The sequence below is a fragment of the Sminthopsis crassicaudata genome, chromosome 2 (assembly GCF_048593235.1).
Source record: "Sminthopsis crassicaudata isolate SCR6 chromosome 2, ASM4859323v1, whole genome shotgun sequence".
In the NCBI taxonomy this organism is placed as follows: Eukaryota; Metazoa; Chordata; class Mammalia; order Dasyuromorphia; family Dasyuridae; genus Sminthopsis; species Sminthopsis crassicaudata.
In genome coordinates, this window is record NC_133618.1 from 441,113,597 (window position 1) to 441,130,279 (window position 16,683).

A 16,683-nucleotide genomic window follows, 5' to 3' on the forward strand; every position below is an offset into this window, starting at 1 on the left:
GCATTTCTGACCTTGGAACTCTAACTGAAATGAATCCAATAGTAGCAGTTCAACTAAAAGGGCCAGGGCTGTTTCCCTATAAAGTAGCAGGTGGTAGAGAATTGGTCTAGTTTTTCAAGGAAGTGGATATATTTCCAGACTGAGTATAAATCCTTAGGCACCCCAGGATAGAGCAATTAATTTCCATAGATATATGTTAAGTGTCTAGTGAGTTACCATGTGCAGCAGAATGCTGTGATAGTTGGGTAGGGAAATAGTTTAAATTATACATAGTCCCTCCCTTTATGGGCTCTAATAACAGTCGCTGAAAAATGCACAGATAATTGCTAGAGATAATATATGACAAGTACATGAGTGTCTTCTCAGATCAAAATAAGGAAATATCTAGAGAGAACTGGAAAGATTTTCAGGATGAGATAGTTTAAGTTGGGCTTTAAAGGATGAGTTGGAAAAGCTTAGCAACTAAAGGAGTTACCTGTGCTAGGTGGCACTTGAGCTCAGTCTTCTCCATTTCCCAGGCAGACTTAGCCTTAGCAAACTGCTGCTGGAGCTCATTCATGCCCCGCCGTTCTTCCCGAAGCTCTCGGCACAGCTCTTTCAGGATGATTTTCATGTCTGCAAGTGTCTTCACATATTCATTGGGCTGTATGATAAGATCATAGATTTAGAAGCATAAGGAAATTTAGAGGCCAGCTAGTTCCACACTCATTTTAGAAATAAGGAAACTTAGCACTGGAGAAGTTAAATGATTTGCCCAAGAGGTAGTAAATGGCAGAGCCAAAGTCTGAACCCATGGCTTCTGATTTTAAATCAAGTACTTTTCTAAATCTGAATCACAGCATGGCAGAGGCAGGGCTGGAAATATGGTACTTTCACCTGCCCTTAGGTATTATGTTATGACATGAACTGGACTAATGATGTGCCAATCCCTTTACTCAATTCCTGCCTGACATCAACCTAAAACCAAAGAATGTTAGAATCAGTCTCAGGCCAGGAAGAAGCCCCAGATGGCACCTAGTCAAACCAGCCCATAAGCAGGAAACTCTTCTACAACATCCTTCTAAGTCATTCAGAGCTTGAAGATCTCTGTTCTATCATACTTTGTTGAAAAGATGGAAGGACTTGTGGAGAAGGAAGCAACTTGTGACTAAGAAGAATTAAAGATAATTATTGATCACAAAATAGAAGATTTTGATTATATCAAGTCAACAAGGCCTCATTTCCAAAATATATAGAGAATTGACTCTAATTTATAAGAAATCAAGCCATTCTCCAATTGATAAATGGTCAAAAGATACGAACAGACAATTTTCAGATGATAAAATTAAAACTATTTCCAGTCATATGATCTATTGATCAGAGAAATGCAAATGAAGACAAGTCTGAGATACCACTACATACCTCTCAGACTGGCTAAAATGACAGGAAAAGATAATGATGAATGTTGGAAGGGATGTGGGAAACTGGGACACTGACTCATTGTTGGTGGAGTTGTGAATGGATCCAACCATTCTGGAGAGCAATTTGGAATTATGCTCAAAAAGTTATCAAATTGTGCATACCCTTTGATCCAGCAGTGTTACTACTGAGCTTATATCCTAAAGAGATATTAAAGTAGGGAAAGGGACCTGTATATGTCAAAATGTTTGTGGCAGCCCTCTTTGTAGTTGCAAGAAACTGGAAACTGAGTGGATGCCCATCAACTGGAGAATGGCTGGGTAAATTGTGGTATATGAATGTAATGGAATATTATTGTTCTGTAAGAAATGACCAGCAGGATGAATACAGAGAGAGGATTGGAGACACTTAGATGAAATGATGCTGAGTGAAATGAGCAGAACCAGGAGATCATTATACACTTCAACAATACTATATGATGATCAATTCTGATGGACATGGCTCTCTTCAACAATGAGAGGATCCAAATCAGTTCCAATTGATCAGTAATGAACAGAACCAGTAATACCCAGCAAAAGAACATTGGGAAATGAGTGTGGACATAGCATTTATACTCTTTCTGTTATTGTTTGCTTGCATTTTTGTTTTTCTTCTCAGATTATTTTTGCCTTCTTTCTAAATCCAATTTTTCTTGTGCAACAAGATAACTGTATAAATATGTACACATATATTGTATTTAAAATATAGTTTAACATGTTTAACATGTATGGCACTACTTGCCACCTAGGGGAGGGGGTGGAGGGAAAGAGGGGAAAAGTTGGAACAGAAGTTTTTGCAAGGGTCAATGAAAAATTACCCATGCATATGTTTTGTTAATAAAAAGTTATAATAATAAAAAAAAGAAAAGATGGAAGGACTGTACATGAAATTGCAACTCTCCATTATGTCTAAAGAGTTCCTATTTCTTCAACTAATACAAGCAGAGTATGATCACCAGTTTTCTGACTGTCTTGGTCACTTTTAGACCTCCCAGCCTTCTCATTAATGTATCTAGTCTTCAGGATTGTTATTAGAATCATCATTCCAGCATTGTGACATTACCTAAGCTGAAGGACTTGTCCATATTAGACTGGATGTTGTAACACTTATTCTTGAAATTTTGAATCTGGAAGGAACCAAAGTTGCTCCTAGACATTCCATTTTGTAAGTATCCTTCCTATAATGTGACACTGAGAAGTGAAAGTAGTTCAACTCTGATTACAGTGGAATTATTATCCCTTTTGTATATGGACATTTTGGATGCTGAAAGGGGCAGAAAAAGAACATTTCCATAAAGAACACTGATGAAATCTGATTCAAAAGAAACACAATCTACCAGTTAAAAATGGGGAGAGACAAGACTATTCTGAGCATCAGAGAGAGAGCTTCCCCTCAGATAAATGTTGAATTTAAGAGGACTACAGAATAGTCCATCAGAAAGTTTGTATATGACTGCTTTTTAAGAGTTCTAAAGATTGTTAACTGAGAAACTGTAAATCAAATAATTATTTGAAGACTATAATAAGAATTGTTAGGGTCAAATCTAATAAGAAAGAGGCATTTGAGTTAAATCAAAGACTAGATATGGATCCTGCTTATAAGAAGGCTTTGATTTTAAGTATCAGAATAAGGATAAGAGATGACCAGATGGAGACAGAAACCAGGTGTAAACAAGGGCAGAAGAAACAGGAGACAGTGAGAGGACTTACATAGAAATTGCAGAACCTATCGCACTGATCAAAGCTAACAGGGAGGCTATGCAGCTATTTTGCTGGCATCCATGTTGATTGGATGAAAGAGATTGATTTGTTGAAAACTGAGTAGCTCGAGTATGACAGTATTGGCTAGATCATTTCTCAAAGAGGTCAGCTCTAAAATCTATAAGCCTATCAACTCTATAAAAATTGGCCTGAAGGCACTAAGGATGTTTAGCCCAAAGAAGAGAAAACTGAAGAAAAATAAAATTGCTATCTTAAAGTTTTGGGGACTATTATAGAGAAAACAAATTAAACATCAAGCTCAACACCAAAGAAGATTGAGAAAATATCCTTTCCTTTTTTGGAAAGGTAGGGGATTATGGATGTAGAACACTGCATATATGTTAGTTTTATGGAACTGCTTTTATTTTTTTCATTTTTCATTTTTTTGTTACAAGATTCTTTGGCTAAGAGAGAGGTGAGGTATTTGCAAATGAAGGTAATGACAAAACATTTTTTAAAAAAAAGTTAGATTTGTTCTGTTTGGCTTACAAGGCAGGGCAGAACTGAGAGCATAGGAGAAAGTTGGACAGTCACATTTTAACTCAGTAAATATCGAATTTTTTTTCTACAAACTATAGCTTACTGAAAATGGGATGAGCTATCTTTTTAGTAATGACAGTTAAAATTGATATAGTGCTTTAAGGATTGCAAAGAACTATAAAAATATTGTCTCATTTTATCTTCACAACAACCCTGAGAGGTTGGTGCTATTATTATTTCCATTTTAAAGATGAGGAAACTGAAGGAGACAGAAGTTAAGTGATGTATTTAGGATTAAATAGCTAGTAAGTATCTGATATTTGATGTAAACTCAACTTTTCATGACTCTATCCTGTGTTGTATCTGCTGTGTTACCTACTTGCCTCAAGGTACTGAGTTTCCCATCACCAGAGGTTTTAAATAGGTTGTAGAAGAGATATTTCTACAGAACTAGATGCCTCTTAGAGCCTGCAGCTCTTAGATTTTGTGTGTGTGTGTGTGTGTGTGTGTGTGTGTGTGTGTGTGTGTGTGTGTGTGTGTGTGACTCACCACATTCAGGGCATTACTGTCAGAACATATATTAGGATTCAAGTCTCTTAGAATCCACTTTCTCATAGTCCACATTCAGCCTGGCCACTATGAATAACCCTATTTTCCCCAAAGTTGATCCTGCTGGTTTTTTGGATGTTTTGCTTCACACCTTTGCCTACAGATCAGTGTGTGGTCAGCACAAATATAAAAACAGTTTGGGTTACTCTCCTGGACTTCTCATATGATATGGAATTTACTTCTGTGTGCGCAAGGGGTGTAAAACATTGCAATGAGCAATAATAGAAGCTCAAACCATCTTACATCTTTTTCCCCCCTAAGGATCCTCTTTACTGAGAAATGGTAGCAGATACTGCAGGCCAGAACCCCTCAGGGAAACAGGAAATTTAATCATTCATTGTATGGTAAAAAGCACTTAGGAGTTAGGACACCAGGTTCTGTATGTGGTTTTCTTATCAACTTGATATATTATTCTGGACAAAACATAGGCAGCTAGATGAAGTCATGGGGCTAATGTATTTGATTCTGAATAAAGAAAAATGGAATTCAAATCCTGCCTTTTAGAAAATCCTTCCTTAAATACTTTGAAATGTAGCACAGGCAAATTATTTAAATTTCTTCAACTATACATATAATAGCTAAAATTTATCTGGCACTAGTATCAAACACATAGTATCTCGATGGATCCTACAACAACCTGGTAGATAGATGCTGCTATTATCCCCATTTTACACATAAGGAAACTGACATTTAAGTGACTTGTCTACTATTAGCTACCTGTTAAATAGAAATAAAAGCACACTTTTATGGGAGTTTTGTAAGGACCAAATATGATAATTTTTGAAAAGCAGTTTGTAAATCTTGAAGCAGTTTATAAATTTTAGTTGTTATTCTGATTATAATCATTCTCATCATTATTATTGTCCATTTTTTGGGTCATTATCTCCTAATTTATAAAATGGGGATAATAATTCTATTCCATATCATAGGATTATTGTCAAAATCAAATAATACTAAGTGCAAAAGTGAAAAAAATATAAAATGCCACATAAGGCAATATTAGTATATGATAATTATATTAAACTATGGCTGATAGTTTTATTTCTCGGTCTCTTAAAATATAAATATGGGAAGTCACAGGTCCTAGGAGCACAAATCTAGAACTAGAAGGAAAATCAGATCATCTTGTTCAACAACCTCATTTTGTAAATGACAATCTGAGGCCTCTGAAGGTTAAGTACTTGCTAAAAGTCACACAGGTAGTAAGAGGCCATCTTTCCTATCCACTTCCTTTAAGGTTGGGAATATTCACTTTTAATCTGTGATCAGCCTCTAAACATCTACTTTAACAATGACTGAGATCTGGATTGTGCTAGATATCTATTATTTTACTGATCCTTTCAACAACCCTTTTTCTTAATTGTTATTATTTTATTTTCATAGGTAAGGAAAGAAATCAAATTAATCCCTCAGCATCAGAGGGCTAGTGTCAGACAAGTCATTTGAACCCTGCTCTCTCTTGACTTCAAAATCAGCCCTTTACCCCACTACACTGACCTCCTTCTTCCTCTCCCTGGCTCCATCCCTATGGCTTGTATTGTATTACTTTAAACACTCTAATAGATGAAAGTTGAAAGGAACTTGAAAGGTTATCAAAATACAAATTCATCAAATAGATGTTTTTATTCTAGCCATTCTGGAGAGCATATTGGAACTATGCTCAAAAAGTTATCAAACTGTGCATACCCTTTGACCCAGCAGTGTTACCACTGGGCTTATATCCCAAAGAGATCTTAAAGAAGGGAAAGGGACCTATATGTGCAAGAATGTTTGTGGCAGCCCTCTTTGTAGTGGCCAGAAACTGGAAAGTGAGTGGATGCCCATCAATTGGAGAATGGCTGAATAAATTGTGGTATATGAATATTATAGAATATTATTGTTATGTAAGAAATGACCAACAGAATGATTTCAGAAAGGCCTAGAGAGACTTACATGAACTGATGCTGAGTGAAATGAGCAGGACTAGGAGATCATCGTATACTTCAACAACAATACTATATGATGATCAATTCTGATGGACATAGCCATCTTCAACAATGACATGAACCAAATCAGTTCCAATAGAGCAGTAATGAACTGAACCAGCTATATCCAGCAAAAGAACTATGGGAGATGATTATGAACCACTACATAGAATTCCCAATCCCTCTAATTTTGTCCGCCTGCATTTTGGATTTCCTTCACAGGCTAATTGTACACTATTTCAAAGTCTGATTATTTTTGTACAGCAAAACAACTGTTTGGACATGTATACATATATTGTATTTAATTTATACTTTAACATATTGAACATGTATTGGTCAACCTGCCATCTTGGGAGGGGGGGAAGGAGGGGAAAAATTAGAACAAAAGCTTTGGCAATTGTCAATGTTGTAAAATTACCCATGCATATATCTGGTAAATAAAAACTATTTTTAAAAAATAGATGTCTTTATTTTACAGATGAAGAAAGTGAGGTACAAGAGGGTTACAGCCAGCGAGTGTCTGAGGCAGAATTCAAAGCCAGGTCTCCCTAACTCCAGATGTGCTGCTTTATCACTACACTATTCACTCATCTTGCATCAGACCTTTTCCCTAGGAACCTCCACGTACAAGTCTCTTGTTCCTGATGCAGCTTCCTGTTTGCATCGAGGTGCTCTCTTTCTTGATTTCCAATCTCTGAATTTTGGATTGGGGATCAATAATATGCCATATTTTTCTTCTGAAGGATGGTTTGGTTTTTATATTATCACCAAGACTGTATCCAGATTCTGATTCATCTGCTAACAATAGCTACACAAGAAAAATTCAGTTCCCTTCTTCAAGAACTGATAACTCACAGTGTTCTGTGTCCAGATGTCCCCCACACAGGACTTATTGTCAGAATGCTGAGGATTTAGCTCTTCTTCTTCCATTAGCAGGTAGAGTTCCTTCATGCTGTTCACCTATTTATTAAAGAGAAATAATAGGTAAAATTGAAAATTTGTTCAGTCTTTTTTGGAGAGCAGTATGGCAGAAGGCAGCAAACTACTGTTTCTCTCAATATTTCCAATATAATTTGAAAACCATTAAAAATCAAGAAAGAACTGTTTCATGATAACCATAGAATATAATTGTAAAAAATCAAAATATTTAATAATAGAAGGAATTATTAAATTATGATTCATTTATGTAATTGAATATTACAGTGCAATTAAGACTACAGGTATAGAGAATACAAAGAAGTCTGGAAAAATCTTTATAAAATAAGGCAAAACAAAAAAAAGCAAAATCTGAACAGAGTACACACTATGACTATGTAAGAGGAAAAAAATGAGAACAAATGGACAAAGGATCATTATGAAGATATAGAAGAAGTACCAAAAAGCTGATGTGCAAAAAATCTGGAAAGACCTTTATAAAACAATGAAAAGTGAAAACAGCCAAAACAGAACAGAAAACACACTATTTGTGACCATGTATAAGGGAAAATGAATAAGAATAAATGGACAAAGAATCCTCATGGAGAAAGAAGGAATGACTGAAAAGCTATTATGAGAATTTATGAATTGAAATTAATTTACTTAACCTTTTTTGGTCAACTCTGACAGTTCAATTCAGAGTTAGTTTAATTTTCAATTCTCTATTGATATTTTGGAATATTCTTTCATGTGATTATAGATAACCTGTACTTCCTCTTTAAAACTGCCTGTTTACATCGTTTAACCTTTTATCAAAATCACCAAATTGTCTGTTTTATAAACATCCATCAAATTTCTAATGGACATAACCATCTACATTTCTAATTCCATACTCATTAAGACAGGAAACATGCCTCCCAAAAGGAAAATAACATGTTAGAAGGACTGTGGAAAAACAGAAACATTAATGTGATATTGGTGAAGTTGTCAGTTGATAATTGTTCTGGAAAGCAGTTTGGAACTATGCTCTCAAAGCTAGTATATTATATATAATTTCTGACCCTGTGATACTACTATTATGCCGATATTCAAAAGAATCAAAGAAAGCAAAAAAAATCCATATATAAAAATATTATAGAAGCTCTTTTGTAGTGTCAAATAACTGGAAATTAAATGGCTTCCCATCAACTAAGGACAAATTGAATAAATTATGGCATATGAATGCTATTATCTTATAAGAAATGGTAAAAAAAAAAAACAAAACAAAAAAGACAAAGGTGGTTTTTTTTTTTTTTTTTTTTTTTTTTTTTTTTTTACGCATTTCTTATAAGATAATAAATAGCATGTAGATGACTTGTAGGAACTGATGCAGTAAAGTGAGCAGAACTAGGTGGACAGTTTATGAAAGGACAATATTTTGAAACATCTAAGAATCCTGATTAATGAATGACCAGTCAAGAATCCAGAAGACCAGTGATGATATAATCCATCCATCTCATGATTAAGTGATTTACTCAAGATAGAAAATAAAACATATCAATATAAGAATTTGTTTTGCTTGACTCAACATATTTGTTACAAGAATTTTGTTTTCCTTTTTTTCCATTGGGGAAGGGAGACAAAAATAACTGTTCATTGAAAAGATCAAAAATTTAGAAATTTACTTAACTGTAAAAAAAGGATACTAAGCAAGTTTATTTGTAATAGTATCAGTATTAAGTTCATAAAACATGTACTTGATAAAACCCCAAAATATCACCAGTTGAGAGGGACAATATTCTTACTTAGGTCGTAGAAACTGCTTCCATAATGAGGCCACCATTGATATGCAACTGAGGCCTATTTGAAAAACCAGCTGCAACTAGCAATATACAGCCTTTTCAGGGTTTTAAAGTCCTTATATAATGTTTTCTTTATATTATATAACATTATATTTTCTTTATATCATAAAACATATGTTTTTCTTTTTGTATATATTAAGGAACAGTATTTTGTATTTTCATTACTATGCTGGTATTTCATGGTAGTCTGTCTAAATAGTACCCCGAATCAAATATCTAGTTAAAAAGTAAATGATGCTTAAAAAAAAAGTTAGTCCTCTAATTCATTAGATTCATTATCTTATTTGTATAAGTACTCCCTCCACCAACCAATAATTGTTGTTCAGTCATTTTTCATGCGTCTGACTTTTCATAATCCCATTTGGGATTTTCTTGGAAGAGGTACTTGGAGTGGTTTGCCATCAACCAGGGAATATCACAATCTGTCTCTTTCATTTCTCCAGAGACGATTGGTTTATCCCATCTAATGTAGTAGAAGCTTTCTTCTAGATCTTTTCATATTAGAAAGATAGCAGTATAGCTCTTGGACTATCCATCTGCTATCCTTTATTAATACTATATGAATTTTCTCATTTCCTTTTCTGCACATACATAGTTTTGATAGTTTCGTATATTTTATGCCATGTTTCTCACACAGGTCATTGTTGATAACATTACTGCTGCTTCTTGCTTAGACTATAGTCAGTCAAGTAACTTAAGAATCATATGTCCTTGGGGCAGTAGTGGATAGAGCACCAGCCCTGAAGTCCAGAGGACCTGAGTTCAAATTTAGCCTCACACACTTAAAACTTCCTACCTGTGTGACCCTTGCAAGTCACTTAACCTCAATTGCCTCAGGGAAAAAAAAAAGTGAAAAAGAATCACATGTCCTAATCTGAAAGAGGGAACTTCATTTAAGATTTTTTTCCCCCCCTGGCTTTCTTAAAAAAAAAAAAAAAAAAAACATGGTGTAGACTATAACCCTCAAGAGGGTTTCTGATTTAAGTGATCTTTTGAGCAGGCCTTGATTCTCTATTAATGGCATCCTTGGAGTCTGAATAGAAAGATAATTCTAGGTGAGATACTGTCCTTTTTTCCCTGGGATAAGAAGAGCAGAAAAATTCAAAAGGAGATACAGATAATCAGAATATTATCAAATTACTACATTAAAGTTAACATGTGCTTTAAATTAAAAAACTTTATGTAAGATGTTCATGGTTTCATAAATCATGTCTTAGCCAAATGAGAACAAAGGAAAGCTGGATCATTGTTTTGTATTATACCATGCTGCCTCTAACTGTATAGGAAAGTGAGAAAGGGGGCAAGAAGAGAGAAGAAAAAAAAAAGAATAATAGCATTTATTTAATGTCTATTATGTGCCAGGCACTATACTGAGAAAGAGACAAGAAAAGAAATAGGGAAGGAGAAAAAGGGACAAAAAATTAGGGAGAGAGATACAAGGACACACAAAGAATAGTAAGAGGGAGGAAAGAGAATATATATACATATATATATATTTGTAGCACTTTTCCAATCATTGAATTCTATGTACTTCAGGTACTCCATACCTCCAGAAAGTCACCTCCCTCACTGGGTAAGATCTTGCCCTGTCTCCAGCGTTTGAGGAACCACTTAAGCTTCATGAAAAGCAGTAGGAAGTTCTGCTTGAACTGTTGGGATTCCTGTACCAGGAGGTTCTTCTCCTGACTCCAGAACTTCTGCTCCAGCCTCCTCTGGAGGTTTACACTCTGCAGTTCAAACTCCCTCCGCAGGAGAGTCTTCTGTTGATCTTCCTTCAGCTGCAGAAACAGAAAAGTGATCAGCCCCAATGGCTTTTTGATCCTCCTAAGCCCTGCTTCATGTCCAGTATACATACACGTGTACATGGGGTGATATGAGGGATGCTTTATCTTCACCGGCCCATTGTTGCTGCTGCCTTCCTGGAATCTCATTATCAGCAATTCATTCCCACTAAGCTTGGAGTAGTTTTTTGTTTGTCTGAATTTGCATTTCTTTTTTAAAAAGCTTTTTATTTTCAAAACATATAAAACCTTGTGTTCCAAATTTTTTTCTTCCTTCCCCCAATCCCCTCCCCTAGATGGCAAGTAATCCAATATATGTTAAACATGTTCAATTTTTCTATACATATTTCCACAAGTATCATGCTGCATAAGAAAAATTAGATCAAAAAGGAAAAAAAAAATAAGAAAGAAAACAAAATGCAAACAACAAAAAAAGTGAAAATACTATGTTGTGATCCACACTCAGTTCTCCACAGTCCTCTCTGTGTGCAGATGGCTTTATCACAAGACCATCAGAACTTGCCTGAATCACCTCACTATTGAAAAGAGGTATATCCCTTAGAGTAGTTTTGAGAAAATGAATCTCTTTCTTTTCTTGGTAGAGGTTGGAAACTATGGTTGTGTAATATTGTATATTATCTCTGTTTATGTGTAACTTTTTCTCTTCGCCTTCTTTTTTATTATTTGTTACAAAAGATGGCTTACTTAAAAGAGGGGAAGAAATCTACTTGAAAATAAAGGTAATTGTAAAAACAACAACAACAAAAAAACAAAACAGAAAAAATCCTAGAATGGCAGAGCAAGAAAGAGTCCTAGAAAGTAGAATTCGCATTGTTAACAATAAAAGGGATCTTACAGAACATCTAGTTCCTCTTTTGACAGAGAAAGAAACTGAACAGAACTGGGAAAGTGACTGACTCACGATCACAAATTAACTCAGGAGTTTTTTTTTGTTTTGTTGTTTTTTTTTTGACTTACAAGTTGGTATGAATGTGCTTACCCTTGGTAGAAAAGAAAAAAAGAGTCATTGCAAAGGATATAAAAGGGTTGATCATCAAAGCCAATTTTGTCTTCTACATAAATTTGCCATGACTGGCTCCATTCCCCATCCCTTCTCCCTTGGGTCCAGAGTGATTTCCTGTTTCTAAGACATACTGACTCTCCCCACTTCCAGAAGTAAAATATAGGATCACCGAATTAAGGGGCAAAAGGATGCTCAATAATCCTCTCATCTAGTTATGTTATTTTATATAAGAAAACTGAGGTGGTGGTGGTGGTGGTGGGAATCATTCATATTCACACAGCAAGTTTGTAGAGGCAGAATGTGAACCCATTTCCTCTGAATCCAAATTCAATGTTCTAATAATAAGCTATGGCTTAGAACAATAAACATACTATCTAGCATTGATATGATACCTAGCCCAGAGACTCTAGGCTAAGAGCTTTAAAGATATCTCATTTAAACTTCACAGCCTTGGGAGGTAGGTGCTATTATTATATCCATTTTACAGTTAAGGAAACTGAGGCAAACAGCAAGAGATAGGGAAATTCCACTTAAAATAACTATAGATAATATAAACTATTTGGGAGTCTATCTGCCAAAGGAAAACCAGAAACTATGAGAACACAATTACAAAACATTTTTCATACAAATAAAGTTAGATCTAAACAATTGGAAGAATATAAAATACTCATAGAGAAGACAAGCTACTATAATAATCATTCTACCTAAATTAGTCTACTTATTCAGTGCCATATTAATTAAAATGCCAATAAATTACTTAATAAAACTAAAAAATAACAAATTTCATCTGGAAGAACAAAAAGTCAAGAATTTCAAGGGAATTAATAAAAAGAAAAGCAAACTAATATGGCTTGGCTATACCAGACCTAAAACTATTATTATAAAGTAGCAGTCTTCAAAACCATTTGGTACTGGCTAAAAAATAGAACAGTTGATCAGTGAACCAGATTAAGTTCACAAAGAAACTGAGGCAAACAGGTTAAGGGGCTTGACCAGAATCATAGAGATAGTAAATATCTGAGTTAGATTTGAACTCAGGTCTCCAGACTCTAGGCCTAGCACTCTAGAGGCTCCAGCATTCTTCTATACTGTGAATCTCTGCTAAGAACACAGAGCACCAACTATTGTTGTCTTTGGCTTGCATATCAGAGCAACTGATGAAGAAGATGTTTCTATAGGATTCCCTACTGAATTTAAGGTATTCTTATTACAGCAGGAGAGGGGCCATGGGATGCAGCCATATAATAAATATTCTAGCCTCTTCTTCCCCTCCCATCCAGTTAGATACAGGACCCAACCTGCTTTTAAATCTAGATCTCCAACCCTTTCCTCAAGCAAAATTAGAAATCATCTATATCCTCAAATAGCTGCCATCTCCACATCTGGGAAATCAAACTTTCCCATCCTCTGACAAATTTCTTCCTTGACAGTTCTATAAGTAATACTAAATTGTAACATTCTTTGCATCAGTGTTTGGTTTCTAGATTTGTCTTCTAAAAGAACACATTTACCAGACTACGTTCTCTATGCAATCACCCGGAAGCCACTATAACTTTGATACCATTACCCTCATTGCCCCTGTATCTAAGCAGTTTAGTTCTGTCAATTTTACTGCTATTACATCTTTCTGCCTGTCTTCATTTATCAGTTCATACATTTGTTTACCAGGTTGTCTCTCACATGGACTATAGTAATAGTTCCCTAAATGGTTACCTTTGTCTAATCTCTCCTTTATTCTATTCAGGCAACCATGAAAATGATCTTTTGAAGGGTCAGATATGACCACCTACTCCCTTTACAATTTTTACTAATTCCTTAATAAGAAAGTTTGCTCACCTGACCTTCAAAGACCTCCAAGATCTGGATCCTGCCTACCTTTCCAGGTTTATTTCAGGACTCTCCTTCTTCATGGGCTCTATATTCCTGCCCAAATGGGTTCTTAGTTGTTCCCTAGGCACTATATCCTCCATACTAACTACATCCGATTATTGAAGTCCTTCCTTTAAGAACTAGCTCTGAAATTACTTCTATCATTAAGCTTTTCCAGTCTCCTCACTCATCAAGTGAAAGTGATACCACCTCCCACTCCCTGTTTTTTTGTTATTGAAGCTTAAAAAAAAAAGCCACACAGCTGAACAAATTGTAGTGTTCTGTGATTATGATGTGGAATACTATTATTCTATGGGAAATAATGAGCAATATGCTCTCAGGAAAACCTGTAAAGTCCTCCAAGAATTCAAGCAAAGTGAAACATTCTGTGTACAAAGTAATAGCAATGTTGTGGGATGATCAGCTGTGAATGACTTTGCTATTCTCAGTAATACAGTGAACCAACACCACTCTGAAGGATTTATGATGAAAGAATTGAATGATGTCAATACAGATTGAAGCATACTTTAAAAAACTTTATTCTTGAGGGTTTTTTTTTTAGGTGGGGAGATTTATGTTTTCTTTAGAAATATGACTTCTATGGAAACTGTTTTGCATAATTTCATTCTCTCTCTCTCTTTTTTTTTTTTTTTTTTTTTTTTGCTGAGGCAATTGGGGGCTAAGTGGACTTACTCAGAGTCACACAGGCAGTAAATGTTAAGTATCTAGGGCCATATTGAACTGAGTCCTCCTGACTTCAGAGCTGGTGCTCTTTCCACTATCCCAACTATTCATTCTCAGTGGTGAGGTGGAGAAGGAGGAAGGGAAAGAATTTGGAATTCAAAATTTTAAAGAATGTTAAAAAATTATCCCAAAGAAATACTAAAGAGCGGAAAGAGACCTATATGTGCCAAAATGTTTGTGGCAGCTCTTTTTGTTGTAGCTAGAAACTGGAAGGTGAATGGATGTCCATCAGTTGGAGAGTGGTTGGGTAAATTATGGTATATGAAGGTTATGGAATATTATTGCTCTGTAAGAAATGACCAGCAGGAGGAATACAGAGAGGCCTGGAGAGACTTACATCAACTGTTGCTGAGTGAAATGAGCAGAACCAGAAGATCACTATACACTTCAACAACAATACTGTATGAGGATGTATTCTGATGGAAGTGGAAATCTTCAACATAAAGAAGAGCCAACTCACTTCCAGTTGATCAATGATGGACAGAGGTAGCTACACCCAGAGAAGAAACACAGGGAAGTGAATGTAAATTGTTAGCACTAATATCTGTCTGCCCAGGTTACATGTACCTTCGGAATCTAATGCTTATTGTGCAACAAGAAAATGGTATTTACACACATGTATTGTATCTAGGTTATATTGTAACACATGTAAAATGTATGGGATTGCCTGTCATTGGGGGGAGGGAGTGGAGGGAGGGGGGGGATAATTTGGAAAAATGAATACAAGGGATAATATTATAATATATATATATATATATATAATAAAAATTATTAAAAATGTTAAAAAATTATTTCATATGTAACTGGGAAAATATAAAGATTAAATAAGTGGAAACAAAAACCACAGATTGCTGTCATTTCCCAAGATCACACTGTAATAGGACCTTCTCATATAAGAAAATTCAGTGAAGTATCAGAATAAAGTAAGTCCAGTCAAGAGAACAATGACTGTAAATATTGCAAAAGAAAACAACTATGTAAAACCAAAGAACTATGCAATGACTAATACAACTCAGGAAGGCTGATGATACTGCATGTATCTCACATTCGGACAGAGAGAAAATGGACAAGAGATGCAGAATGAGACAGACAGATTGATATAGCTAATACATTGATTTGTTTTGCTTAACTATATGTGCTATATAAGAATGTGTGTGGCAGCCCTCTTTGTGGTGGCCAGAAACTGGAAAACTACGTGGATGCCCATCAATTGGAGATTGGCTGAATAAATTGTGGTATATGAATGTTATGGAATATTATTGTTCTGTAAGAAATGACCAACAGGATGATTTCAGAAAGGCCTGGAGAGACTTGCATGAACTGATGCTGAGTGAAATGAGCAGGACCAAGAAATCGTTGTATACTTCAACAACAATACTATATGATGATCAATTCTGATGGATGTGGCCTTTTTCAACAATGAGATGAACAAATCAGTTCCAATAGAGTAGTAATGAATTGAACCAGCTATACCCAGCAAAAAAACTCAGGGAGATGACTATGAACCGCTACATAGAATTCCCAATACCTCTATTTTTGTCCATCTGCATTTTGGATTTCCTTCACAGGTTAATTGTACACTATTTCAAAGTCCAATTCTTTTTGTACAGCAAAACAACTGTTTGTTCATGTATACATATATTGTATTTAATTTATACTCTATCATATTTAACATGTATTGGTCAACCTGCCATGGGGGGGGGGAAGAGGGGGAAAAATTAGAACAAAAGGTTTGGCAATTGTTAATGTAAAATTTACCCACGCATATATTTGGTAAATAAAAACATTAAAATAAAATAAAAAACTATATGTGCTATAAGAGAGGGCATTTTGGGAGGAAAGGGAGTTGGGAGATGAGGGATAATAGTAATACTAAAACAAAACATTTTTTAAAAATACACAGAAGAGAACAGAAGGAAATTCAGAAGAGACACAGACACGTAGGGCAATGATGGAAAACTACTGGATTAAATCCAACATAGACCTTAAAAAAGGAAGGAGAAAAGGAAAAAAAAGAGAAAGTACAGTTACATGAAACAAACTAACAGACTGACCAAGACTGACATAGATGCCTTATTCCACATTTGAAGTTCATCACCACCCTATAGACAGGAGAAAAGTATATGATGATGACATCAGTCTTTTGAAAGTCAACAGTGGCCAATGCATGAATTTATCTTTCAGTGCCACCTCACTTATTTTTATGGCATTTTCCCAGGATATCTCCTTTAAAGCTTTTATTTATGAATGAAAAAGCAT

The 16,683-nt window shown here is 35.1% G+C and overlaps 1 protein-coding gene across 2 annotated transcripts in view; it reads right to left on the minus strand.

Annotated features, from left to right (window-relative positions):
* The window catches only part of MTCL2 (microtubule crosslinking factor 2), a 123,964-nt gene that overhangs the window by 26,018 nt on the left and 81,263 nt on the right, over nucleotides 1-16,683 (minus strand). For both annotated transcript variants that reach the window (XM_074292596.1, XM_074292595.1), the window contains 3 exons: nucleotides 10,554-10,784; nucleotides 7,106-7,210; nucleotides 476-643 (listed from right to left, as the gene is read on the minus strand). In XM_074292596.1, coding sequence (XP_074148697.1) covers nucleotides 476-643; nucleotides 7,106-7,210; nucleotides 10,554-10,784 — 504 coding nt within the window. The remainder of the gene's footprint in view (nucleotides 1-475; nucleotides 644-7,105; nucleotides 7,211-10,553; nucleotides 10,785-16,683) is intronic.